The 26,775-nt window shown below is 50.4% G+C and overlaps 1 protein-coding gene across 3 annotated transcripts in view; it reads left to right on the top strand.

Annotated features, from left to right (window-relative positions):
- RGMA (repulsive guidance molecule BMP co-receptor a) overlaps nucleotides 1–26,775 on the top strand; it is an 80,287-nt gene that overhangs the window by 29,890 nt on the left and 23,622 nt on the right. The window contains exon 3 of one of the 3 annotated variants that reach the window (XM_060260153.1): nucleotides 25,201–25,712. The exons of the other annotated variants lie outside the window; for them this stretch is intronic. Within the exon in view, the coding sequence (XP_060116136.1) occupies nucleotides 25,201–25,712 (512 nt within the window). The remainder of the gene's footprint in view (nucleotides 1–25,200; nucleotides 25,713–26,775) is intronic. 3 annotated transcript variants of the gene reach the window in all.

The following is a 26,775-nucleotide window of genomic DNA, read 5'->3' as shown; positions in this document are numbered from 1 at the left end:
ACATATCTTGCTGCTGTGTAGTCCAGGATTCTTTTATTTTCAGCTGACACCAGGTGGTTGGAAGTTTACAGAAGAGGCACAAAATGGAGGGCCACGTTTCCTCAGGGGGGACCAGGAGGGGGGAGGAGTCTCAGCCAATAGATGGGCGAGAGATTTGGCTCGGTAGCTCTGCTGTGCGATTGAGAGAGCCTGGCAAATGAGGGGAAAGCCTCAGGCCAAAGGAGGAGCCTCAGCCAATGGAGAAAAGAGAGGCTTTGCTCTGTAGCTCCTGTGTGATTGAGCAAGCCTGGCAAAGCAAGCTGTGATGCAGAGGGAAGTGAGGGAAGGAAGGAAGGAAGGAAGGAAGGAAGGAAGGAAGGAAGGAAGGAGTCAGCAGCCATTTGCTTGGGGGGGCTGAGAGAGCCCTCTGGGGGCCTAATTCGGCCCTCGGACCGCATGTTTGACACCCCTGATTTAGAGGGAGTATTGCTCCCCACCTTTAACTTTAATAGTGGAATGACGAAGACAGCTGTGTCTGGCCAGGTGGGCTGAATTTTTTTAAAAAACTGTGGACTAGCAACTTACATGGGCTGTTGGCAAGGCACTTCGGTTCTTTTTTCTTATTCCAGTCTGGCAGACGGAAAGGGGTCTTGGCACGGGAACTCAGCCTCCCTGGCAACAAGTCCTTTCAGGAGTTCCAGGGCCTGGGCTTGTTCTGCCAGCCGCAAGAACAAAGTGTCACGTCAAAGCCTTGATGAATCCCGCTGATTAATCGATGGAGGCTCCAAGCCCTGCTTCAGAAATGTGACAGTTATGATGAATACAAGCGCTGAAAACATTTCTGTTTTTGCAAAGGCAGCAGAGTTTGCAAGATCTTGCAATGTTTCAAAAAAGGTGTTCTGTCTTTGCTTCCGTGAGCATCTTTAGGTTGCCAGTTCTGGGTTGGGAAAGGCTTGGAGATTTGGGGAGCGGAGCCCCAGAAAGGTGGGGTTTGGGGAGGGGACAGCCTTCAAATGGGGGATAGAGTCTGCCTTCCCAGGAGAGCTCCAGCTGCTGCATATCCTATACTGTGATCATGCACTTTCAATCACTTTCAATGCGCTTTCCAATTCCAACTGGATTTTGCCAGTTCGCATAGCAAAATCCGGTTGGAAAGTGGATCGAAAGTGCATTATATAGCATGTGTGAAAGCGTCCCTCGTTTCCTTGTTAGCAGCCACCGGTGCGGTGTGGATTGGCTGCAGCTAGACTGCTGGTTGATGCCGTTTACTGGGATCATCTGACCCCCCCCTCACCCCAGCATTTGCTTTGCCTTCTGATTAGGGTTGCCACGTCCAATTCTGAACTCTTAAAGGGACCGCACACCTTTTAAATGCCTTCCCTCTATTGGAAATAATGAAGGATATGGGCACCTTCTTTGGGGGGTCATAGTATTGGACCGCCTGGTCGAATCTTTTTGAAACTTGGAGGGTATTTTGGGGAGAGGCACTAGATGCTATGCTGAAACAATGGTGCCTCTACCCCAAAAAACAGGGCCCCCCCCAGAGCCCCAGATACCCGCAGATCAATTCTCCATGATACCCTATGGGAATCATTCTCCATAGGGAATAATGGAGTGCCCAGCAGACTTCCCCCTCCCTTCTTTCTGATGATCCTGAAGCGAGGGGAGGGCCTCCAAACCAGGGAATCCTCTGCCCCCACCCGGGGATCGGCAATCCTAACAGATTTCCAAAGAGGGTCCTCTGTCAACCGTTCTCCATAAAGGATTTGCCTGTCCATACAGAACCTGGAAAAGGTGTCTAAGCTTGGAGTTTGAAAAAACCTGAGCCGTTCTCATGACTCTTTGTCTGTGGGGCTGGAGGGAACCGCTCTCTGCCGATGCGCCACACCCATTACGGGAATCGTCAACACCTCCGACGAAGAAGGCGCTGCAACGTCTCTTGGCAGCGTCTCAGCTGGGCCCGATCCAGAGTTACATGCCTGAAGCTCTCTTCCAGAGTTCCTTTCGGGTTGCGACGGGTGTGAAAGGGGTGGGGGGGGGAGAGAGGGAGAGCATGGGGTGTACCCCGTCGGGTTAGTCCTGAGACAGGAATTCCGGGGGGGGGGGGGCAGGCGGTGCTGTCCTTCCCTGCTGATAGATTCCGGGCTGAGCCAAAGGTAAGAGGCTAAGGAAATGATTTGAACCAGGGCTTCTTTTGTAGCAGGAACTCCTTTGCATATTAGGCCACACACCCCTGGAGCTTACAGGGCTCTTAGTACAGGGCCTACTGTAAGCTCTTGGAGGATTGGCTACATCAGGGGTGTGTGGCCTCATATGCAAAGGAGTTCCTGCTACAAAAAAAGCCTTGGTTTGAACCGATGGAAGAAGGAACCCAGTTTATTGTTTAATCACACAAATCCCCCTTTTATGACTGATGATGGGAAAAGCAGAGATGTGTTTATAAGCAACACAAAAGAGCCAGAGTCCAGGAACTCCTAGAATCATAGACCTCCAGGGTCATCTAGTCCAACCCCCTGCACAATGCAGGAAACCCACAAATACCTACCCCAAATTCACAGGATCTTCACCGCTGCCAGATGGCCATCTAGCCTCTGTTTAAAAACCTCCAAGGAAGGAGAGCCCACCTCCTCTTGAGGAGGAAGCCTGTTCCACTGAGGAATCGCTCTAACGGTCAGAAAGCTTTTTATGAGGGCTTGGGTTGCCAATCTCCAGGCAAGACACAGGACATATGTCTTACCAGGGGTTGTTTTGTAGAAAAATAGGTCGTGGAGCTCATTAGCATAATTCATTAACATATGCAAACCACCCACCACCAACAGCCAAAAGCAACCCGATGCAAGATCTCTATTTTTGTATACTATGTCTGTTTTTACTTTCCCATATTATGTTTACACTGTATCCTGATCTTGAGATGATGATGATCCCGATGCAAGAAAGGAGAGCCCCAGCGAGTGAGGCCTGCTTGGGCTGGATAGAGATCCAGTTAGCCCAAGCAGGCCTTGCTCACCTGGGGCTCTCCTGGGCTGACACCCCCCCCCAGTCAAAAGGCCAGCAAGCCACCTGCCGCCCAAAATCACATAAGAGGTGGAGAAAGAGTGGTGTGGGCTTCTCTAGGGCTTAATGAGGGCTGCTGGGGGCGTGGCAAAGCCCCTGGTGACTGGCTGGCTGCTCACTCGCCTAATTAAGGGATTGTTATGTAGCTGCACCTCCTATTCAATGGAACAGGTAGGTGGGGAGGAAGAGGGGGAACCCTCAGAAAGGTTCAGGAGCTGTGCTCCTGTGAGCTCCTGCTGAATTCAAGGCCTGTGTCTTACCAGGGCTTTTTTTTTTTGTAGCAGGAACTCTTTTGCATATTAGGCCACACACCCCTGATGTAGTCAATCCTCCAAGAGTTTACAGGGCTCTTCGTACAGGGCCTCCTATAAGCTCTTGGAGGATTGGCTACATTCAGTGCCTCATACGCAAAGGAGTTCCAGCAACAAAAGGAGCCTTGAGTTCGCGTACACAGCAATTTTGTCGAAGAAGCATATTGAGCCTACCGTTAATAATACTTTTGCAGTTTTGGACGTTTGTATTTTGTGATTTGGGGTTAGGATACTAGCTGCATTGCTCCAGGTGAAGGGTGGAAATCTCCTGGGATTACAGCTGTTCTCCGGACGACAGAGACCAGTCCCCTTGGAGACCGATGGCAGCTTTGAAAGGTGGACTCTGAGGCTAAGGTCTTTCCCCTCTCCAAATCCCACCCTGCCCACCCCTCAAAGCTCTAAGGCAGGAGTGGCCAAACTGTGACTTTCACACATATTGTGTGCCTAAGGCTGCCAATCCCCAGGTGAGGGCAGGGGATCCCCCAGTTAGGAGACCCTCCCCCCGATTCTGAGTCATCAGAAAGTGGGGAGGGGAGGGAAATGGCTGCTGGGCGCTCCATTGTTCCCTATGGAGAATGATTCTCATAGGGTATGATGGCAACCGTATAGGGTTGCCAAGTCCAATTCAAGAAATATCTGGGGACTTTGGGGGTGGAGCCAGGAGACTTTGGGGGTGGAGCCAAGATCAAGGCTGTGACGAGCATAATTGAACGCCAAAGGGAGTTCTGGCCCTCACATTTAAAGGGACGGCACACCTTTTCAATGCCTTCCTTCCATAGGAAATAATGAAGGATAGGGGCACCATCTTTTGGGGCTCATAGAATTGGACCCCCTGGTCCAATCTTTTTGAAACTTGGGGGGCATTTTGGGGAGAGGCACTAGATGCTATGCGGAAAATTTGGTGCCTCTACCCCAACATAGAGCCCCCCTCCCCAGAGCCCCAGATACCCACGGATCAATTCTCCATTATTTTCTATGGGGATAAATCTCCGTAGGGAATAAGGGAGTTCCCAGCAGACATTCCCCTCCCCCACTTTCTGCCGACCCTGAAGCGGGGGGGGGCTCCAAACCGGGGGATCCCCCGCCCCCCCCCCCGGGGATTGGCAACCCTACAACCGTATCCCCCAACTTCTTTGGCTAGGAAAGGACAGCAATGATGCCATTATCAGGAAAAAGCAACTATGCAACCAGGGTTTCCTCTAAGCTGAGTCAGTGTGAGCTAGCTCACAGCTTTTTAGCCTCCACCTCGCGCTTTTTTTTTTGTCTTAGCTCAGGAAAAGTGACCCCAGAGCAAACCGGTTTATGCAGCAGCTCACAATTGGAATGTCGGTAGCTCACAAAGTAGAATTTTTGCTCACGAGAGCCCACAGCTTAGAGGGAGCTCTGCGTGCAACCCCATTGGGAGCGATCAGAGCTGCCACCTCTGGGTTGGGAGAATCCTGAAGATTTGGTGGGGGAGAGCTGAGGAGGGTGAGGTTAGAGGAGGGGAAGAACCTCAGAGAGGCATCGTGCGGTAGAGTCCACCCTCCCAAGCAGCCCTTTTCTCTCAGGGAACCAATCTCTATCATCTGGAGGTCAGCTATAATTCTGGGAGAGCTCCAGGCCTCACCTGGTGATTGGAAGCCCAAGCAGTGAAGGCTAAATGAACTCTTTGCCCTCAGCATGGCCTCAGAGGCCCCAGCTACTGGCCAATCAGGGCTGGAACTAACTGCATAGCTATCCCTCCCCCCCTTTCCTGGGTTCTCTTTCCTGGTCACGCTTGAATGTGATGGAATGCTGTTGGGACTTTAAAAAAAAAACCCTGTAATAACCTCTCTGAAGGCCTCTTTTTATTTCCACGGGTTGGCTTGCTGCGTCGTCCAACCTTTCTCCCCGAGTCTGAAGGCAGATTACAAAATAGAGCCGTACAACGGGACCAGTATAAGGCTGTGTAATGAGGCTGGCTTGCAAAGTTAGAAAGCGATGTCGTATAAAGGGGGTAAGACGTGGTGTAAGGAATGCAAAAACTGGATTGCAGGAATGAGAAAACAATGCGATAAAAAGCACAAAACACACACAAAAGTGCCATATAGTGCCAGGTGCCGTCTATCATCATAGTATCTTCCTAAGTGTTTTAAGTGACTTCTTCTTGTAATACACATATCTCGCTTTCTGTTTTGCCGACACAGTTGGGGATATAAAATGGCTGCTACATGCTTCTCGCCCAAGTTGAATTTCCTTGAAGCTCACCTTGCTTGGGCATTTCCTTGTCAGAATGTACATAGATTTGGGTGGGCAAAGCAGTATGGGCAGTAAAGGAGGTGATAGTGGTGAAAAAGGCCCAACCCAGTAGGTATTCTCTGGCACAAACCCAATTGAGCCGGTGTTGTTCAAAAAAACAAAGAGCCCCGTGGCGCAGAGTGTTAAAGCTGCAGGACTGCAGTTCTAAGCTTTGCTCATGACCTGAGTTCGATCCCCGGTGGAAGCTGGGTTTTCAGGTGGCCGGCTCGAGGTTGACTCAGCCTTCCATCCTTCCAACGTCGGTCAAATGAGTCCCCAGCTTGCTGGGAGGAAAGTGTAAAAGACTGGGGAAGGCAAGGGCAAACCACCCCGTAAAAAGTCTGCCGTGAAAACGTTGTGAAAGCAGCGTCACCCCAGATTCGGAAACGACTGGTGCTTGCACAGGGGACCTTTCCTTTCCTGTTTAAAAACATCACAGTTCCGTCTCAGTGGCACTGGCGCAGCTTTGCATTTGGACTGGCCTCTCTAAAGTTTTGTGGTATATAATGTTCTGGAATCAGTCTTCTAGTTTGGGGGCAGGGGCAGGATCCAAAAAGAGGGGGATTAGGGGAGCCATCCGAAAAAGCTTTCCTTGCAAGTAAGCCCCGTATTGTACAAAAGGCAACCCTTTGGGGAAAGGGTTCTGAGGATTGCATTGCGGGATTGCAGGAGGATGGTTGAAATGTCCATTGGGTTGCAGATTTAAGACGGAAAGGCAGAATAAATGACCGAAGAAATGGAAGCAGTCAGAGGAAAGGGATTTGCGGGGGTTCTTCATTTTAGAATATAGAGTTGCCAACCTCCTGGACTAAAAGTTCTGGTTGTTTTGTAATTTATGACGGTGGAGTTTGGATATGAGTGTGTTTAACTTTGTGGGCCTTGTGTAATTTAATAACAGAAGCTGGTTTTCGCGGTGGGTTATGTACCTTTGATTTTTTTTGTCCTATTGCCGTGTTACTCTCTGTGTGTTGTATAATCCCCAGGTGAGGTCTGGAGATCTCCGAGAATTACAACTACACTCCCGTTGACCGAGATCAGTTTCCTTGGGGGGAAAGTTTTGCTTTGGAGGGTGGACCTATGGCATTACCCTACTGAGGTCTCTCCCCACACAGTATCCCAAAACCTCCAATAATTTCCCAACCGAGATCCGGCAGCCCTTGTTTCTACGGTTGCCAGTTTCGACTCAAGAAATATCTGGGGACTTTGGGGGTGGAGTCAGGAGACTTTGGGGGGGGGGGTGGAACCAGGAGCAAAGGTGTGACAAGCACGATTGAAATCCAAAGGGAGTTCTGGCCATCACATTTAAAGGGAACGCATGCCTTTTAAATGCCTTCCCTCCATTGGAAATAATGAAGGATGGGGGCACCTTCTTTGGGGGCTCATAGAATTGGGCCCCCCAGTCCAATCTTTTTCAAACTTGAGGGGTATTTTGAGGACAAGCACTGGGTGCTATGCTGAAAATTCGGTGCCTCTGCCTCTAAAAAGAGCCCCCTCCCCAGAGCCCCAGATACCCACAGATCAATTCTCTGTTACTGGTATCAGTCTTCATAGGGAGTAATGGAGTGGCCAGCAGACATTTCCCTCCCCCCTCCCCGCTTTCTGATAACCCTGAAGCGGGGGGGGGGCAGGGCCTCCAAACCAGGGGATCCCCTGTCTCTAACTGGGGATTGGCAACCCTACTCATTTCTGCTTTGCCATCCTCCCAAGTTCTGTTTCTGCAGTTAAAAGAGGCCCGAAGGAGCAGACCCCTTTAAAGGGGAAGAAAAAGAGACCGGTGGGGGCCTACAATGTAAAAAAGATCGCTTTCCAGTCCCGGGTTTATGATTTCACTTCTTAGAAAGACTCCTGTTCCCCTAGGCTTTGAAGTTCACCTTTGCCAATCTTTGCTTCTAATTCTCCAAGCTGGTTCCGGAGGGGCGGTCGGGGGCCCTCCTTCTGGCTTCTGAGCTCAGGGGGCTTTGATTGATGGTTCTTCGGTGGTGCCCTCCATGAGAGGTGATGTGGGGAGGGCAGCAGCGGTGCAGAGCTGGGAGGGAGGTAAGATTTCGTTGCAGGGGAAGGCGCTGAGCTGGCTTTCCGCCCCCACCCCACCCCCCTGCAGCGTTTTAGGGAGGGCAATCCTTGCAATAGTTTCTCTGGTTTTGGGAATGATTTCCACCAGGCCAACATGGAAGCTGTTGGATAGAGCCTCAAGAGAGACCCAAGAACTAGGGTTGCCAATCCCCAGGTGGTGGCAGGGGGATCTCCTGGTTTGGAAGCCCTCCCCCCCCCACTTCAGGGTCATCAGAAAGCACGGGGCGGAGAAAGGGAAATGTCTGCTGGACGCTCTGGAGACCGATTCCCATAGGGTATAATGGAGAATTGCTCTGCTGGTATCTGGGACTCTGGGAGGGCCTGTTTTTTGAGGTAGAGGCACCAAATTTGCAGCAAAGCATCCCGTGCCTCTCCCCAAAATACCCGCCAAGTTTGAAAAGGATGGGACCAGGGGGTCCAATTCTATGAGCACCAAAAGAGGGTGCCCCTATCCTTCATTATTTCCAATGGAGGGAAGGCATTTAAAAGGTGTACGGTCCCTTTAAATGTGATGGCCAGACCTCCCTTTGGAGTTCACTTATGCTTGTCACAACCTGGCTCCACCCCCGACATCTGGCTCCACCCCCAAAATCCCCAGATATTTCTTGAGTTGGATCTAGCAACCCTAGGCTTCAGTGGGATTTAATGCCAGAGCGGCTGTTTTTTTTAACATTTAGGCTAAGTAGACACTGGCCTATGGGGCCCCACTCCTTCAGGGGCCCCAGGCCAGGTTTTCTCCTGGTTTCCCCTTTGCTTGCAGCCCTCAGCCTGTAATCACAGCCAGCGACTGAGCCGCTCTTTGCCCGATTTGCCTGGTGAGGCTGCTGCTAGCGTCGTCGCCAAGTTTGCCTCTCTCTTGCCTTTCCCCTGCAGCTTTGTCCAAGGGGCTTTTGAGAAGGTGGCTGCAGCGGGGGGTCACAGGCGGCGGGGTGGGAGCTCCAACTCTGAGATAATTTGCAAGGGGCCCCCTGAGATTTTGACTGCCTAGGGGCCTCCGCAGGGTTTAACCCAGCACAGTCCAGCTGAACTGATCTCTGTTGCTTGGAGATCGCGTGGACTAGGAGGAGACCTCCGGGTGCCACCTGGAAGCTGGTGACCCTAGGAATGGGGTCAGGGTTGCCAATTCCAGCCTGGGGGATTCCTGGAAAGTTGGGGGCAGTGGAGGCAGGAATCTAAAGGGGCCATTTTCTCCCAAGGAACAGATCTTTGGAGTGCGGAGATCAGTTGCGATTCCGAGTGGGACTGGCCGTTGGGCGCATAGAGACCTAGGCAGACTTGGGCCTGCTGTGCCCCCCCATGCCCCTGTGGCATCACGCGCCCCCCACACTGCCTCCTCCCTTCCCCACCTCCTCTGCTCCCCAGATCTATTTAAATGCCCGGAACCTGTGGTTCTATCTAAAGGTGAGTCCTGTCCCCACCGATCAGCTGATCGGCGATAAAACCATGCGGCGCTCAGTCAATGCCCGGGCAGGCCAGCAGAAGCAGACCGTGGAGCCTGAAAGGGCAGCTGCCCACTTCCTGGATGGGAAGGAAATGGGGAGGAGACAGCGCCGCGGCTGCCCTTTCAGCCTTCGTTGTCCGCTTTTGCTGGCCTGACTGGGCATTGACTGCACGCCGCATGGTTTTACCGCCGATCGGCTGATCGGCGAGGGGATACGCCTTTAGATAGCCCGGCGCTTCACTGCCAGTTCCAGGCGTTTAAATAGACTTGGGGGGGAGGAAGGAGGAGGCTGGGGAGCAGGCAAACTAGGCATTTGCCTAGGGGGGAGGCAGAATTCTGTACCCCCACCCTGCCAGCGCCCTAGGCGACCACCTAGCTTGCCTAGTGGGCAAGCCGAGCTTGATTCCAAGGGAACTCAGGGCCCTGTCAGGAGACTGGTGGCCCAAATTGGGGGGAGGTGGGTCAAGAGGGGGAGCCTCTCTCTGCCACGTTCTGCTGAGCGCTACATTGCACAATCGTCGGGAGCGGCCATTGGGGCACCTCCTTTGGTCTGTGGGAGGGTGGCGTTTGCAAATGGGTTGTTTTGAGCCAGGTTGCATGGGACTCGGAAGATCTGGGCCGATAGGGGCGGGGGAGTGGCGTTCCAGGTGCAGTGCTTTGGCAACACAGCTCACTTGGGGAGAGTCCAATGGGACCGGTTTGGCGTCACCTGCCAGGACGCCCCGCTTGCAAAATGTAAGATCTCTGGATTCCAAGCTGAGAATTGGGTACCTGGTGGTATCTCCCTTTTGCCTGGGTTTGCCAGGAAATATCTGGGGACTTTAAGGATGGAGCCAGGAGACTTTGGGGGTGGAGCCAGGAGCAAGGTTGTGTCAAGCACAGTTGACCTCCAAAGGGAGTTCCAGCCATCGCAGTTAAAAGCACGGGTGCAATCCTAACAGGAGCTCCTTTTAGGCCACACACCCCTGATGTAGTCAATCCTCCAAGAGTTTACAAGGCTCTTTTTTGTGAATTCTTGGAGGATTGGCTACATCGGGGAGGGTGTGGCCTAATATGCAAAAGAGCACCTGCAAGAATTCCATCCCTGGTTAAAGGGACTGCATTCCTTTTAAATGCCTTCCCTATCTTGGAAACAATGGAAGAGGGGCACCTTCATTAGGGGGCTCATTGAACTGGACTCCCTGGCAACATCTTTTTGAAACTTGGGAGGTGTTTTGAGGAGAGGCACCGGATGCTAAGCTGAAAATTTGGTGCCTCTATCTCAAAAAACAGCTCCCCTAAGCCCCAGATACTCACAGGTTGATTTTCCATTATATAAGAACTTACAAAGCGCCCTGTAAGCTCTAGGAGGATTGGCTACATCAGGGGTGTGTGGCCTAATAGGCAAAGGAGTTCCTGCTACAAAAAAAGCCCCGATAACTCCAGCCAGCTGTCAAAGATTGCCAGCTTTGGGTTGGGAAATCCCTGGAGATTTGGGGGTGGAGCTTGGAGAGGCCGCTGTTTGGGAAGGGGAGGGGCTTCAGCAGGGTCAAACGCCACAGAGTCCGCCCTCCAAATCAGCCATTTTCTCCAGGGGGGGCTGATCTCTGCACTCTGAAGTTGGTTGTAATCCCAGGAGAATGCCAGGCCCCACCTGGAGGTTGGCAACGGGGCATCTCTCACCCCTTAGGAGCAGAAGGAAACCTTTAAAGTTCAGGACCGGAGGAAAACACTTAATCCTGCCTCTCACATTGATTTTTTTTTTAAATAAGCATTATTATTTTGACCTGAAGACAGCAATCCTAAGAAAATCTCTGAATTCTCTCAGGTCAATTCAGTAAGGTTTACTCCCAGGAAAATGCTCTGAGGATTGTGCTGGAAAGGAGCTTTAGATTTTATTTTTTAGGAACGCATTTAGGCACATCTGCAATTTTCCGTGTCCTTTTTTAGCACAGGGGGAACAGCAAGGAATCCCCCCTCCCCATAAACTATTCAGGGTGCCTCATAAAAAGCTCTCTCTTCTCTCTCCGCCCCCCATAAAACCCCCGCCTTTTAGGAATGCCAGCTTCTTTTTCACACATCCACCCCCCCCTGCCCCGTCGAAACCTGACCGTATTCTTTTTACACATGGAGGTAAATTTATTGCTCTATTCAGTCCTTTCTCTGGCTTCTACCCGGGAAAGCCAATTTCATTGTCTTTCTTTCCACTTCATTTCTCAGAGCCGCCTATCCCCTGCCCCGCCCCCCCCCCCACTCCACCTTTTCTTCTTGGCCTGCCTAAGCCAAATCAGTTTTATGGGCCTTTCTTGCTTTTTGTTATGCAAAAGGCAAGCGTGATAATTGGGCTCTTTTGGGGGCCAAGATTGGCGCTTAATTAGCAGTTCAAAGGCAGGAGCGGAATGGGCTGTCCTTGCCTGGCTTCGCTCTGGTCAGCTGGTCACTTCGGGCCTGGCCACCTGCCGGGACTGGCTCTCCTGGGACCTTCTGAAAAGGGGGCATCAATCACTGCTCTGGGGGAGGAGAGTTCCATTGGGGGCCCTGACGCTCCCCAGAACAACTCGAGAATCATAGCATTGGAAGGGACCTCCGGGGTCATCTAGTCCAACCCCCTGCACAGTGCAGGGAATTCACAAAGACCTTTCCAGCTCTCCAGTGGGAGTTGCCCAGTATTTGCTTGCTGGTGGATCACCCAGATCGACGGGGCTGGTGGCTGGTGGAGGGCTATCAGAATTTTGGGTAAGGGCAAGGAATATCTGATTGGTTCTTCTATGGTGTTGTCTTGACTGCCTTTTTAATTTTTGACTTGGTTTTCCCGTTTTGAATCCTGTATATGTTTTATTCCATTTAAAGTTTTTTTAAAAAAAAAATGTTTAATCATGTCCCCGTTAAGCCCTTTTACTGCAAGATTTCATTCTTTTTTTGTTGCCTGTGATACTCAAGATTAAGATTATTGTCCTTTTTATCCCTATTATTATTAATTATCAATTGGCGTTACGATTCCATGTATCTATATTGTTTTATTTTGACATATGGACAAATCGTATGCTCATTCCTTTCTGTAAGCTATTGCTATGCCATTAAAGGTTATTGGTTGGTTACAAAGGAAAGGGAAAGGAAAGGTCCCCTGTGCAAGCACCAGTCTTTTCTGACTCTGGGGTGACGTTGCTTTCACAACGTTTTCGCGGCAGACTTTTTACGGGGCGGTTTGCCATTGCCTTCCCCAGTCACCTACACTTTCCCCCCAGCAAGCTGGGGACTCATTTTATCGACCTCGGAAGGATGGGAGGCTGAGTCAACCTCAAGCCGGCTACCTGAAAACTCAGCTTCTGCCGGGGATCGAACTTAGGTCGTGAGCAGAGCTTCGGACTGCAGCACTGCAGCTTTAACACTCTGCGCCACGAGGCTCTTTTTCACAAAGCTCTCCCGCTAAATTCACAGGATCTTCATTGCTGTCAGATGACCATCTAGCCTCTGTTGAAAAACCTCCAAGGAAGGAGAGCCAACCACCTCCCGAGGAAGCCTGTTCCACTGAGGAACTGTTCTAACGAGCGTTGGTTCTGGTCCTGCTTTTTGGGGCAAGGAGTTCAGATTTTTCCATTCTTCAAACAGTAGGAGTAACCAGGATCATTTCGGTGCTAAGTCACATAAGAACATAAGAGAAGCCATGTTGGATGAGGCCAATGGCCCATCCAGTTCAGCATTCTGTGTCACATAAGAGAAGCCATGTTGGATCAGGCCAATGGCCCATCCAGTTCAGCATTCTGTGTCACATAAGAGAAGCCATGTTGGATCAGGCCAATGGCCCATCCAGTCCAACACTCTGTGTCACATAAGAGAAGCCATGTTGGATCAGGCTAATGGCCCATCCAGTTCAATACTCTGTGTCACACAGTGGCCATAAAAACCCAAGTGCCATCAGGAGGTTCACAAGTGGGGCTAGAAGCCCATCCACTTTGCCCCCCCGGCCCCAAGCACCAAGAATACAGAGCATCACTGCCCCAGACAGTTCCAATAATATACTGTGGCTAATAGCCACTGATAGACCTCTGCTCCATATTTTATCCAATCCCCTCTTGAAGCTGGCTATGCTTGTAGCCGCCACAACCTCCTGTGGCAGTGAATTCCAAGTGTTAATCACCCTTTGGGTGAAGAAGTACCTCCTTTTATCCATTCTAACCCGACTGCTTAGCAATTTCATTGAATGCCCACAAGTTCTTGTATTGTGAGAAAGGGAGAAAAGTACTTCTTTCTCTACTTTCTCCATCCCATGCGTAATCTTGTAAACCTCTATCATGTCACCCTGCAGTTGACATTTCTCTAAGCTAAAGAGCCCCAAGCGTTTTAACCTTTCTTCATAGGGAAAGTGTTGCAAACCTTGGATCATTCTAGTTGCCCTTTTCTGGACTTTTCCCAATGTTATAATATCTTTTTGGAGGTGCCGTGACCAGAATTGTACACGGTATTCCAAATGAGGCCACACCATCGATTTATACAGGGGCATTCTGATACTGGCTGGTCGCCTGTAGCCTGTGGACACCTGTGGCCGCCACGCAGAAGGCTCCCAAGCTGATGGAAAATGGGATTGTGTGAAATGGAGTCAACTGAGTTTTTCTTGGCTTCTGTTCAAAATACGTTCCCAGGGCTGGGCCCAACCGCCTCCGGCTTCAGGGTGTGTGTCGGCTTGGGGGGTGGGGAGGGGGCAGACTCAATTTCCCAATATCCCAAATCCAGGATGCAATATCAGATAAAACTCAGAGGGAAGAGATTAGGCGAAACCCTCGCTTCTCTGCGCTGGCTTGGCGTAAAGGGTTTTTAAATTTTCTTTTAACAAATCAGCAACTTCCCTGGCTTGTAACAAGGTGCGTTTAAATTTAAAGATTGAAAAAACTTCTGTGAAAAGTGCCTTTCTGGGAACCTTGAAGGGAGAGAGGGGGCCAGTTCTCCAGACGAAGAACACGACAGGTTGATGCGCTGCAGAAATTCAGGTCTTTGGGGGTGGAGCCAGGAGACTTTGGGGTTGGAGCCAGGAGACTTTGGGGTTGGAGCCAGGAGCAAGGCTGTGACAAGCACAACTGAACTCCAAAGGGAGTTCTGGCCATCACATTTAAAGGGACGGCACACCTTTTTAAATGCCTTCCTTACATAGGAAATACAGAAGGAAGGGGCGCCTTCTTTGGGGGCTCATAGAATTGGAACCTTTGGTCCCATCCTTTTGAAACTTGCGGAGTATTTTGGGGAGAGGTACTGGATGCCATGCTGAAAATTTGGTGCCTCTGCCTCAAAAAACAGCCCCCCTTCAGAGCCCCAGACACCCTCTGATCAATTCTCCATTATTTCCTATGGGAATAAGTCTCTATAGGGAATAATGGAGTTCCCAGCAGACATTTTCCTCCCCTTCCCCTTCTTTCTGATGACCCTGAAGTGAGGGGGAGGGCCTCCAAACCAGGAGATCCCCTGCCCCCACCTGGGGATTGGCAACCCTACATAACTGTCAACCAGTTCTAATAAAGCCTGAGAGAGAGTAGGATCCCTTTGAACAGGCTCCGGGAAAAGGACATTTTCTTTTAGGTCTAAGGGGGGGCCAAAATCTGAGAAGCCCCCACAGGAGCTGGGAGCCCAGAGCAAGGCTCAGGCGCCTTTGAAGAACCGAAGGGAAGAACTGTGTTGAAACCGGGTGCCAGAGATCCACAAAGAGCCACTATCAGAAAGACCGCATGGAGCTAGATCGAGATAGGCAGCCGTTTGAGTCTGTCTGTAGCAGCAGAAAAGGGCCAGAGTCCGGCAACACCTGAAAGTCTTGCAAAATTTGGGACAAGATATCTGAAGAAGTCAGCAGTGACTCACAAAAGCTCCTACCCTTCCCCCAGTTTTTTTCTTAGCCTTGCTCCTGGACTCTGGCTCTTTTCTGCTGCTAAAGAAGACGACGACTGCAGATTTATACCCCGCCCTTCTCTCTGAATCAGAGACTCAGAGCTGCTTACAATCTCCTATATCTTCTCCCCCCACAACAGACACCCTGTGAGGTGGGTGGGGCTGAGAGGGCTCTTCCAGAAGCTGCCCTTTCAAGGACAACTCCTAGGAGAGGTATGGCTGACCCAAGGCCATTCCAGCAGGTGCAAGTGGAGGAGTGGGGAATCAAACCTGGTTCTCCCAGATAAGAGTCCACACACTTAACCGCTACACCAAACTGGTTCTTACAGCAGCTGCAAGTGGAGGAGTAGGGAATCCAACCCGGTTCTCCCAGATAAGAGTCCACACACTTAACCGCTACACCAAACTGGCTCTTACAGCAGCTGCCCTTTCTCACCAAACTGGCTGAGAGAACTCTTACAGCAGCTGCCCTTTCAAGGACAACTCTGCAAGAGCTATGGCTGACCCAAGGCCAAACCAGCAGCTGCAGGTGGAGGAGGGGGGAATCAAACCCGGTTTTCCCAGATAAGAGTCCGCGCACTTCACCGCTACAGCAAAAGGCCACAAGTCATTCAAATATGCAACCTAACATTACTGAAAATTGACATGTGGATTAATCATAAGGTTTCCGAAGCCCAAAAATGCTGGTTGTGGTGAGCCTGAGAAATGGTGCACAGCGAGGCCTCACAATAGATCATAAAATTACCCGGAAACTCCTTGAGAGATTGCTTGCACTTGGATTTCAGGCCGCTGTTCGCTTCGATGTCTTTTAGGTCCATAATATAATACTTACACGTCATTCCATTCACAGGCTGGTTATTCCAGCAGTGCCTCTCCCCCTCCCATAGTGCTTAACTTAAAGATGTCTTTAAAAAAAAGAGCCACATATGGTTCCATCCTGAGCCAGTTTGGTGTAGTGGTGAAGTGCGCTGACTCTTATCTGGGAGAACCGGGTTTGATTCCCCACTCCTCCACTTGCAGCTGCTGGAATGGCCTTGGGTCAGCCAGAGCTCTCTTATCTGGAAGAACCGGGTTTGATTCCCCACTCCTTCACTTGCAGCTGCTGGAATGGCCTTGGGTCAGCCAGAGCTCTCTTATCTGGAAGAACTGGGTTTGGTTCCCCACTCCTTCACTTGCACCCGCTAGCATGGTCTTGGGCCAGTTAGAGCTCTGCTATATGGAAGAACCGGGTTTGATTCCCCCACTCCTCCACTTGCACCTGCTGGAATGGCCTTGGGTCAGCCAGAGCTCTCTTATCTGGGAGAACCGGGTTTGATTCCCCACTCCTCCACTTGCAGCTGCTGGAATGGCCTTGGGTCAGCCAGAGCTCTCTTATCTAGGAGAACCGGGTTTGATTCCCCACTCCTCCACTTGCACATGCTGGAATGGCCTTGGGTCAGCCATAGCTCTTGCAGGAGTTGTCCTTGAAAGAGCAGGTGCTGTAAAGAGCTCTCTCAGTCTGACCCATCTCACAGGGTGTCTGTTGTGGGGGGGGGGGGAGGTAAAGGAGATTGTGAGCGCTCTGAGACTCTGAGATTCAGAATATAGAACGGGATATAAATCCAATATCATCATCATCAATACCATCAAGAAATCCAGGATGGCTACGCAGAGCAGGCAAGGGCACACTAAAATCCTGACGCCTCAGCTATTGAGTGTCCCGTTTTTGCAATTGTACCGACTTGCTAGGCATGATCCACCTTGAGTCGCGGTAAGAAAGACCAACTAGAAATACTGTCGATAAATAAACATGCCGCTTCCATTCGTCTCTTGCCTGCGGAACCCTGCGGGTTCATCAGAAGTCGGCTGTGACTTCACAGCATTTAATGATTATTAATAAGTGTAATTTGGAGCATTCTGAATGTTCAAATGGCTTTGGATACATCAGCTGGTCGTCCCGACAATAATTCTGCAAAGCAGGCCAATGTTGTTAGGCCCGGATTTCATAGTCAGGAGCAGTGTTTCTTCTAAGCTGAGTTAGCGTGAGCTAGCTCAGTTTTTTTAGCCTCCCGCTCACACCTTTTTGTCTTAGCTCAGGGGAAAATGGCTCCAGAGCAAACTCATTGATGCAGTCGCTCCCAACTTTGATGGCAGTCGCTCACAAAATAGAATTTTTGCTCACAAGGCTCCGCAGCTTAGAGGAAACATTGGTCAGAAGTAGGGTTGAAAACTCCAGGTTGGGAAATACCTGGAGATTTGGGGGGGGGGGGTTGGAACCTGAAGAGGGTGGGGTTTGAGAAGGGCAGGGACTTCAGTGGGGTACGATGCCATGGAGTCCACCTTCCAAAGCCGCCATTTTCTCCAAGGGAACTGATCTAGGGTTGCCACACACACCCCACTGGGAACCTTATTGCCGATGAGAATCGTTTTGAATAATACTCTTGGAGTCTGTGAGCATCGGTTCCAAATTAAATAAGGTGGCCAGAAGAAGAGTTCTCTCTAGGGTTGCCAAGTCCAATTTAAGAAATATCTGGGGATTTTAAGGGTGGAGCCAGGAAACATTGGGGGCGGAGCCAGGAGCAAGGGTGTGACAAGCATGATTGAACTCCAAGGGAGTTCTGGCCATCACATTTAAAGGGACAGCACACCTTTTTAAATGCCTTCCTTCCATAGGAAATAATGAAGGATAGGGGCACCTTCTTTTGGGGCTCATAGCATTGGACCCCCTGGCTCAGTCATTTTGAAACTTGGGGGATATTTTGGAGAGAGGCACTAGATGCAATACTGAACATTTTTGTGCCCCTACCTCAAATAACCAGCCCCCGCAGAGCTCCCGATACCTCCAGATCATACCCTATGAGAATCGATCTCCACATAGAGAATAATGAAGTGCCCAGCACTTCGTTCCTTCCCTCCCCCTCTCCCCCCCCCCCTGTTTCTGGCAACTCTGAAGCGAGGGACTGGCATCTCTACTCACGTTTTGCTGCCAACTTCTTCAAAGTAACATGGACACACCATCCCAATAGGAAGCCTTTCCCATCGGGGACTGACGCCTCCGGAGGGGGAAAGGCACATGGTGGCTGTGGGGGCGGGGCTTCCCCTCACCCCCCCCCCTGCCGGCCAGCTGAAAGGAGCCTGGGAAAGCGGAAGAACCCCCATTGGGACCTGGGGATTAGCATGCCTAGTTCTCTCTCTCAAAACAGGCGACATATTATCCTAGGGTGCATTTCGCCCCAATTTTGGCTTACTTTGGGTACAAGTGCAATACTGCCACGCTCTTGAGCCAGCGCCACAACTCTGAGTGACTACGGGTATGAGTAGTGCTCTGTTACACCCTTCAGCAGCCACAAGTATCGCACTTCAGTGTTAACTTTTTGTGACTCATTCCGTGTCTTTGGAAATCATCTCCAAAACAACATATGCGATGCCAATATATTTTGGAGGATTAGGAACTGTTGAGTTTTTTCAGGATTGATTATCCGGACTCCCGTTATTATAAAGAAGCAGAGGCTGTGTGGAATTTCTAAATTTTGTTCAATATGCGTGCTTCCGTCAATTCAATTTGCAAATTGCAATTTGCAATACAATTTACACTATTGCATAAGAACAGCGATTACCGTTGCTTGTTACTGTGCGTGTTTTGTTTTGTTTGCTCAACCTGGACTGTGTTTTCGTTTTGCAAATGCATGTTGATGGAGTGTGAACTGGCAGAGACTGACCAAGAGAGAGAGATTTTGGGGTCGTGGTAGAGAACTCATTGAAAATGTCAAGACAGTGTGCGATTGCAATAAAAAAGGCCAATGCCATGCTGGGTATTATTAGGAAGGGAAGTGAAAACAAATCAGCCAGTATCATAATGCCCCTGTATAAATCGATGGTGCGGTCTCATTTGGAATACTGTGTGCAATTCTGGTCGCCGCACCTCAAAAAGGATATTATAGCATTGGAAAAAGTGCAGAAAAGGGCAACTAGAATGATTACAGGTTTGGAACACTTTCCCTATGAAGAAAGGTTAAAACGCTTGGGGCTCTTTAGCTTGGAGAAACGTCGGCTGCGGGGTGACATGATAGAGGTTTACAAGATTATGCGTGGGATGGAGAAGGTAGAGAAAGAAGTACTTTTCTCCCTTTCTCACAATACAAGAACTTGTGGGCATTCAATGAAATTGCTAAGCAGTCGGGTTAGAATGGATAAAAGGAGGTACTTCTTCACCCAAAGAGTGATTAACATGTGGAATTCACTGCCACAGGAGGTGGTGGCGGCTACAAGCATAGCCAGCTTCAAGAGGGGGTTAGATAAAAATATGGAGCAGAGGTCCATCAGTGGCTATTAGCCACAGTGTGTGTGTGTGTGTGTGTGTGTGTGTGTGTATATATATATATATATATATATATATATATATATATATAAATTTTTGGCCACTGTGTGACACAGAGTGTTGGACTGGATGGGCCATTGGCCTGATCCAACAGGGCTTCTCTTATGTTCTTACGTGACACACAGTGTTGGACTGGATGGGCCATTGGCCTGATCCAACAGGGCTTCTCTTATGTTCTTACGTGACACACAGTGTTGGACTGGATGGGCCATTGGCCTGATCCAACAGGGCTTCTCTTATGTTCTTACATGACACACAGTGTTGGACTGGATGGGCCACTGGCCTGATCCAACATGGCTTCTCTTATGTTCTTCTGTGACACAGAGTGTTGGACTGGATGGGCCATTGGCCTGATCCAACATGGCTGTTCTTATGTTCTTTGTGTTTTTGTCTCTACCCCTCCCATGCTTTCATAGGCTCTTCCTTACTGCCAGCCAGCGGGGGGGGGCATAAATCTCACCCCCAACTGACCTTTTTGGGCCTTCTTCTGGACAGGGGTGATGCTCTGGTTTTTGGGCAAAACTCTGTGGTTTGAAGTCAAATTTATCACAGAGTTTTGCCCAAGAAACAGAGTGTCACCCTTCCCCAGCCAGGAGTAACCCCAAAAATGCCCAACATCACTTCCCAGTATCCTGGAAGGACATCGGGAGACCCCTGCTGGCCTGGTATGAAACTAATTCCTGTTCCCTGAAGATCAGTTTTGGTAGCAGGAGATCTCCAGTCAGCACCTGGAGCCTGGCAACCAAAGGGTGAGCCTGAGGGAACAATGCCTTGGGTCACTACAATAAGGAGGGAATCAATGTACGATTGGGGGCGGGGAGGTGACTACTGATTGACAGATGTCGACTGGGCCCAGCTGGGCAAAGTGTGGAATCCAGAGTGAAATGGGTGGGCCCTTGCTTGGGGTAACAAAATACCCCGAAAATAGGATTACCAAGTCCAATTCAAGAAATATCTGGGGACTTTGGGGGTGGAGCCAGGAGACTTTGGGGGTGGAGCCAGGAGCAAGGTTGTGACAAGCACAATTGAACTCCAAAGGGAGTTCTGGCCATCACATTTAAAGGGACCGCAAACCTTTTAAATGCCTTCCCTCCACTGGAAATAATGGATAGGGGCACCTTCTTTTGGGGCTCATAGAATTGGACCCCCTGGTCTAGTCTTTTTGAAACTTGGAGGGTGTTTTGAGGAGAAGTACCAGATGCTACACTGCAAATTTGATGCCTCTATCTCAAAAAACAGGGGCCCCCCAGAGCCCCAGATACCTACAGATCAATTCTCCGTTATTCCCTATGAGAATAAGTCTCCATAGGGAATAATAGAGCTCCCAGCAGACATTTCCCTCCCCTCCCTCTGCTTTCTGATGACCCTGAGGTGGGGGGAGGGCCTCCAAACCGGGGAATCCCTTGCCCCCACCTGCCTTCCCCGCTGGGTTAGTAGCAGCAACGAGAGTCAGACCAAAGACTTGGCAATTCACGGCCCAGTTCCTGTGTTCAGTTAGCTTATTCCACGTTCGAGTTGTGTTTCTGTCTTTGCTCCCCGGAATCCACTTCAGGGCGGGAAACCTTCCCTGGCAAAGGATTGATCGCGGCACGCCCACCCTGCGCGGGTGTCCTTGCCAAAGCGGCTGAGTCACGCAGATGTTTGTATGAGCTGGAGAGAGAGGGGGCAGGAGGAGGCATTTGCCAGCCGATCCGACTGGCACCCGGGGGTGGATCCCACATGGAGAGCTATGCCCTTCATCCCCCACCCCCGCCCAGCAGACCTCTATCTCTTAAGCGCCGCAGAAACAGGGGTGGAGGGTGAGGTTCAAGGAGTGAATCCAGTTGGACCTGAAGCGGATGGCTTCTTCTGTCAGAGCAGAAAACTCAGTAAAGGCTTTGATCAAAAATGCTAGGAAATTTTATTTATTTTTTTTATTTATTTATCTGAGATTTATATCCCGCCCTTCCCACTAGGTGTCTCAGGGCGGCTTACAACATGTAAAACTAACATAAAATATAAAATTAAGCATTAAATTAACATTTCATAATTTATAGTTAAAAATCTAAACAATTATTATATACATAAACATTAAAATCATACAGCGGTCTTAAAGCTACACTCGATTCAAGTTCGATTTCAAATTCAGTATTTCGGTGTTCAGCGTTCGATGTTCGATGCCGGTTAGCTGTGGGCCAGCCGGAAGAGGGCTGTCTTACAGGCCCTTTCGGCAGCTGGTTCCACCAAGATGGGGCCATTACGGAGAAGGCCCTGTCCCTTGTAGCTTTCAAACGGGCTTCCTTTGGCCCGGGGACAACCAGAAATTCATGAATTGGGGTCTACTGGGGCTTTTAAGTTCTGCATTGCAGCTAGGGGTGCCAGCCTCCAGGTGGGGCCTGGAGATCTCCCAGGATTGCAACTGAGCTTTAGACTACAGAGATCAGTTCCCCGGGGGGGGGGCATTGGTAGGCTTGCCAATCCCCAGGTCCCAGGGGGATCTCCTGCTTTCCCAGGCTCCTTCCCGCCCCCACTCAGCTGGCCGCAGGGGGGAAGCCCCGCCCCCATAGCTCCCATGTGACTTTCCACCTCCGGAAGCTTCAGTCTCCAATTGGAAAGGCTTCCTCTTGGGATGGTGTGTCTGTGAAGAATTTGGCAGAGAGTAGAGAGGCCAATTCCTCGCTTCAGAGTTGCCAGAAATGGGGGGGGGAGGGAAATGTCTGCTGGGCACTTCATAATTCCCTATGTGGAGATCGATTCTCATAGGGTATAATGGGGAATTGATCTGGAAGTATCGGGGGCTCTTGGGGGACTGTTTTTTGAGGTAGAGGCACCAAAGTTTCAGTATAGCATCTAGTGCCTCTCCCCAAAATGCCCCCCAAGTTTCAAAATGATTGGGCCAGGGGGTCCAATGCTATGAGCCCCAAAAGAAGGTGCCCCTATCCTTCATTATTTCTTATGGAAGGAAGGCATTTTAAAAGGTGTGCTGTCTCTTTAAATGTGATGGCCCAAACTCGTTTTGGAGTTCAGTTATGCTTGTCACAGCCTTGATCTTGGCTCCACCCCCAAAGTCCCCAGATATTTCTTGAATTGGACTTGGCAACCCTAGGGAATGGTCACTTTGGAGGGTAGACTGTACGGTGCTGTATCTAGGGCCTTTTTTGAACAGGAACGCAGTTCCAGCTGACTTGGCATCAGGGGATGTGGCCTGATATGCAAATGAGTTCCCACTGGGCATTTTCTACCCCAAAAAGGACCTGATTGTACCCTATTGAGACATCTTTCCAAAACACACATCCTTAGGCTCCACCTCTGAATCTCCAGGAATTTTCCAGCCTGGAGTTGGCATTCCTGCAGTGTGAACAAAGAAATTCTTCCCCTCCCGCCCTACCCTGTACACACACTGTTTTCTTAATTTCACCTGGCTCCCACAAGGAGACATAAAGGTAGCCTACATTTCCCCCCAGGTGGATCAAAAAGCAATTCCCTGGGATGTTTGAAGTTAGGGGAGGGGGAGAGAATCAATCTTTCCTCCCCATGTGTTACACCTTCTCCTTCCAGCACTTAAAACAAAAAAATGCTGGCGATCCATTTGTGCCCCTTCTACCATCTTATGCGCTCACGAGCTGGATGCAGAAAAGGAGGGTTTTGAGCTGGTCTCTCCAGGGCTTTTCTTGTAGCAGGAACTCCTTTGCATATTAGGCCACACACCCCTGATGTAGCAAATCCTCCTGGAGCTTACAGGGCTCTTTGTACAGGGCCTACAATAAGCCCCAGGAGGATTGGCTACATCAGGGGTGTGTGGCCTAATATGCAAAGGAGTTCCTTCTGCAAACAAAACCCTGGGTCTCTCTCAATCACACATGGACCTGTAAGCCGCCCCACGTGTGCCTGTGGGTCTCGTCACAATTTATATGTGACACCTGGTGTTGGAAATTTGGCCTCATTTGGAGACATGTGTGAAGCGGCAAAGGAGGGTGGATTTTCCAACGGCTGAGCTCTTTCGCATCTTCAGGAAAATGTCTCCCCCTAGAGGCCTGTGGCACCTTGAAGACCAACCAAGTTTTATTCGAGGTGTGCACTGTCTCGTGTGCTTCCTCAGAGACATGAGTGTGTATCTTTTAGTTAGTCGTGAAGGTGCTACTGGATTAGCATCTGCGAGACCCAAGTCTGAACCTCCAGTTGCGCTGTGGGAGCTCACTGGGCCCATCACAAACTCTCGGTCTAGCCTACCTCACCGCGCTGTTAAAATGGAGAAGTGAACCATTTCAGCCACTTTGGGGATAAAGGCAGGGTAATCCCGTGTGTGCTACTGCAATAAAAAAGACCAACGCCATGCTGGGAATTATTAGGAAGGGAATTGAAAACAAATCCGCCAGTATCGTAATGCCCCTGTATAAATCGATGGTGCGGTCTCATTTGGAGTACTGTGTGCAGTTCTGGTCGCCGCACCTCAAAAAGGATATTATAGCATTGGAGAAAGTTCAGAAAAGGGCAACTAGAATGATTAAAGGGGCTGGAGCACTTTCCCTATGAAGAAAGGTTGAAACGCTTAGGGCTCTTTAGCTTGGAGAAACGGCGACTGAGGGGTGACATGATAAGAGGTCTACAAGATTATGCAAGGGATAGAGATGGTAGAAAAAGTAGTACTTTTTACCTTTCTCACAATACGAGAATTTGTGGGCACTCCATGAAATTGTTGAGCAGCCAGATTAGAACGGATTAAAGGAAGTCTTTCTTCACCCAATGGATGATTAACACATGGAATTGGCGGAGATGGCGGCAGCTACAGGCATAGCCAGCTTCAAGAGGGGATTGGATAAATATCTGGAGCAGAGCTCCATCAGTGGCTATCAGCCACAGCATGTTGGAACTCTCTGTTTGGGGCAAGTGATGTTCTGTATTCTTGGTGCTTGGGAGGGGAAACAGTGGGAGGGCTTCTGGTGTTCTGGCCCCACCTCCTGAAGGCACCTGAGTTTTTTGGCCTCTGTGTGACACAGTGTTGGACTGGATGGGCCACTGGCCTGATCCAACATGGCTTCTCTTATGTTCTTATGTGACACAGAGTGTTGGACTGGAGGGGCCACTGGCCTGATCCAACATGGCTTCTCTTGTGTTCTTATGTGACACAGAGTGTTGGATTAGATGGGCCACTGGCCTGATCCAACATGGCTTCTCTTATGTTCTTATGTGACACAGAGTGTTGGACTGGATGGGCCACTGGCCTGATCCAACATGGCTTCTCTTGTGTTCTTATGTGACACAGAGTGTTGGACTGGATGGGCCACTGGCCTGATCCAACATGGCTTCTCTTATGTTCTTATGTGACACAGAGTGTTGGACTGGATGGGCCACTGGCCTGATCCAGCATGGCTTCTCTTGTGTTCTTATGTGACACAGAGTGTTGGATTAGATGGGCCACTGTCCTGATCCAACAGGGCTTCTCTTATGTTCTTATGTGACACAGAGCGTTGGACTGGATGGGCCATTGGCCTGATCCAACAGGGCTTCTCTTATGTTCTTATGTGACACAGAGTGTTGGACTGGATGGGCCACTGGCCTGATCCAACATGGCTTCTCTTATGTTCTTATGTGACACAGAGTGTTGGACTGGATGGGCCACTGGCCTGATCCAACATGGCTTCTCTTATGTTCTTATGTGACACAGAGTGTTGGACTGTATGGGCCATTGGCCTGATCCAACAGGGCTTCTCTTATGTTCTTATCACAAACTCTTAGTCTAATCTACCTCGCCACGCTGTTAAAATGGAGAAGAGAACATTATTAGCCATTTTGGGGATAAAGGCGAGGTACAAACGAATGAAATAAATAATAAGTCACCTCTGCTCCTCTCTCGGACAGATGGCCTTCATGCGTGTATTTCTGTTCTCTTCTTTTAGGGATGTCTCCGTGCAAAATCATGAAGTGCAACTCTGAATTTTTAGCCGCCACCTCGGGGCCTCACCACCTGGGCGCCGAGGAGGCCCCTGAATTCTGTACCGCTTTGCGCACCTACGCTCACTGCACCCACCGCACAGCCCGGACGTGCCGGGGGGACTTGGCTTACCACTCCGCCGTCCACGGCATCGATGACCTCATGGTCCAACACAACTGCTCCAAAGAGGGCCCCACCGCCCCGCCCCGCCTCCGCCCCCCGCCCCGGGGAGACAGCCAGGAGCGCTCGGACAGCCCGGAGGTCTGCTATTATGAGAAGAGTTTCCACAAACACTCCCCCCCTCCCAACTACACCCACTGCGGGCTCTTTGGGGACCCCCACCTGAGGACTTTTTCGGACACTTTCCAGACGTGCAAAGTTCAGGGGGCGTGGCCTCTCATAGACAATACCTACCTGAACGTACAGGTCACCAACACCCCTGTTTGGCCCGGATCCGCGGCAACCGCCACAAGCAAGGTAAAAAACGTGAGAGACATGATGATTGATGGTGATATTGGTGATGATATTGGATTTGTATCCTGCCCTATAATCTGAATCTCAGAGTCTCAGAACGATCACAGTCTCTTTTATCTTCCCCCCCTCCAGAACAGACACCCTGTGAGGTGGGTCAGGCCAAGAGAGCTCTTACAGCAGCTGCCCTTTCAAGGACAACTCCTATGAGAGCTCTGGCTGACCCAAGGCCATGCCAGCAGCTGCAAGCGGAGGAGTGGGGAATCAAACCCGGTTCTCCCAGATAAGAGAGCTATGCCTGACCCAAGGCCATGCCAGCAGCTGCAAGTGGAGGAGTGGGGAATCAAACCCAGTTCTCCCAGATAAGAGAGCTCTGGCTGACCCAAGGCCATTCCAGCAGCTGCAAGTGGAGGAGTGGGGAATCAAACCCGGTTCTCCCAGATAAGAGAGCTAAGGCTGACCCAAGGCCATTCCAGCAGCTGCAAGTGGAGAAGTGGGGAAACAAACCCAGTTCTCCCAGATAAGAGAGCTCTGGCTGACCCAAGGCTATTCCAGCAGCTGCAAGTGGAGGAGTGGGGAATCAAACCCGGTTCTCCCAGATAAGAGAGCTATGGCTGACCCAAGGCCATTCCAGCAGCTGCAAGTGGAGAAGTGGGGAAACAAACCCAGTTCTCCCAGATAAGAGAACTCTGGCTGACCCAAGGCCATTCCAGCAGCTGCAAGTGGAGGAGTGGGGAATCAAACCCGGTTCTCCCAGATAAGAGAGCTCTGGCTGACCCAAGGCCATTCCAGCAGCTGCAAGTGGAGGAGTGGGGAATCAAACCCGGTTCTCCCAGATAAGAGAGCTCTGGCTGACCCAAGGCCATTCCAGCAGCTGCAAGTGGAGGAGTGGGGAATCAAACCCGGTTCTCCCAGATAAGAGAGCTCTGGCTTACTCAAGGCCATTCCAGCAGCTGCAAGTGGAGGAGTGAGGAATCAAACCCGGTTCTCCCAGATAAGAGAGCTCTGGCTGACCCAAGGCCATTCCAGCAGCTGCAAGTGGAGGAGTGAGGAATCAAACCCGGTTCTC

The sequence above is a fragment of the Heteronotia binoei genome, chromosome 19 (genome assembly GCF_032191835.1).
Source record: "Heteronotia binoei isolate CCM8104 ecotype False Entrance Well chromosome 19, APGP_CSIRO_Hbin_v1, whole genome shotgun sequence".
Taxonomy (NCBI): domain Eukaryota; kingdom Metazoa; phylum Chordata; class Lepidosauria; order Squamata; family Gekkonidae; genus Heteronotia; species Heteronotia binoei.
This window is presented reverse-complemented; position numbering and strand designations above follow the sequence as displayed.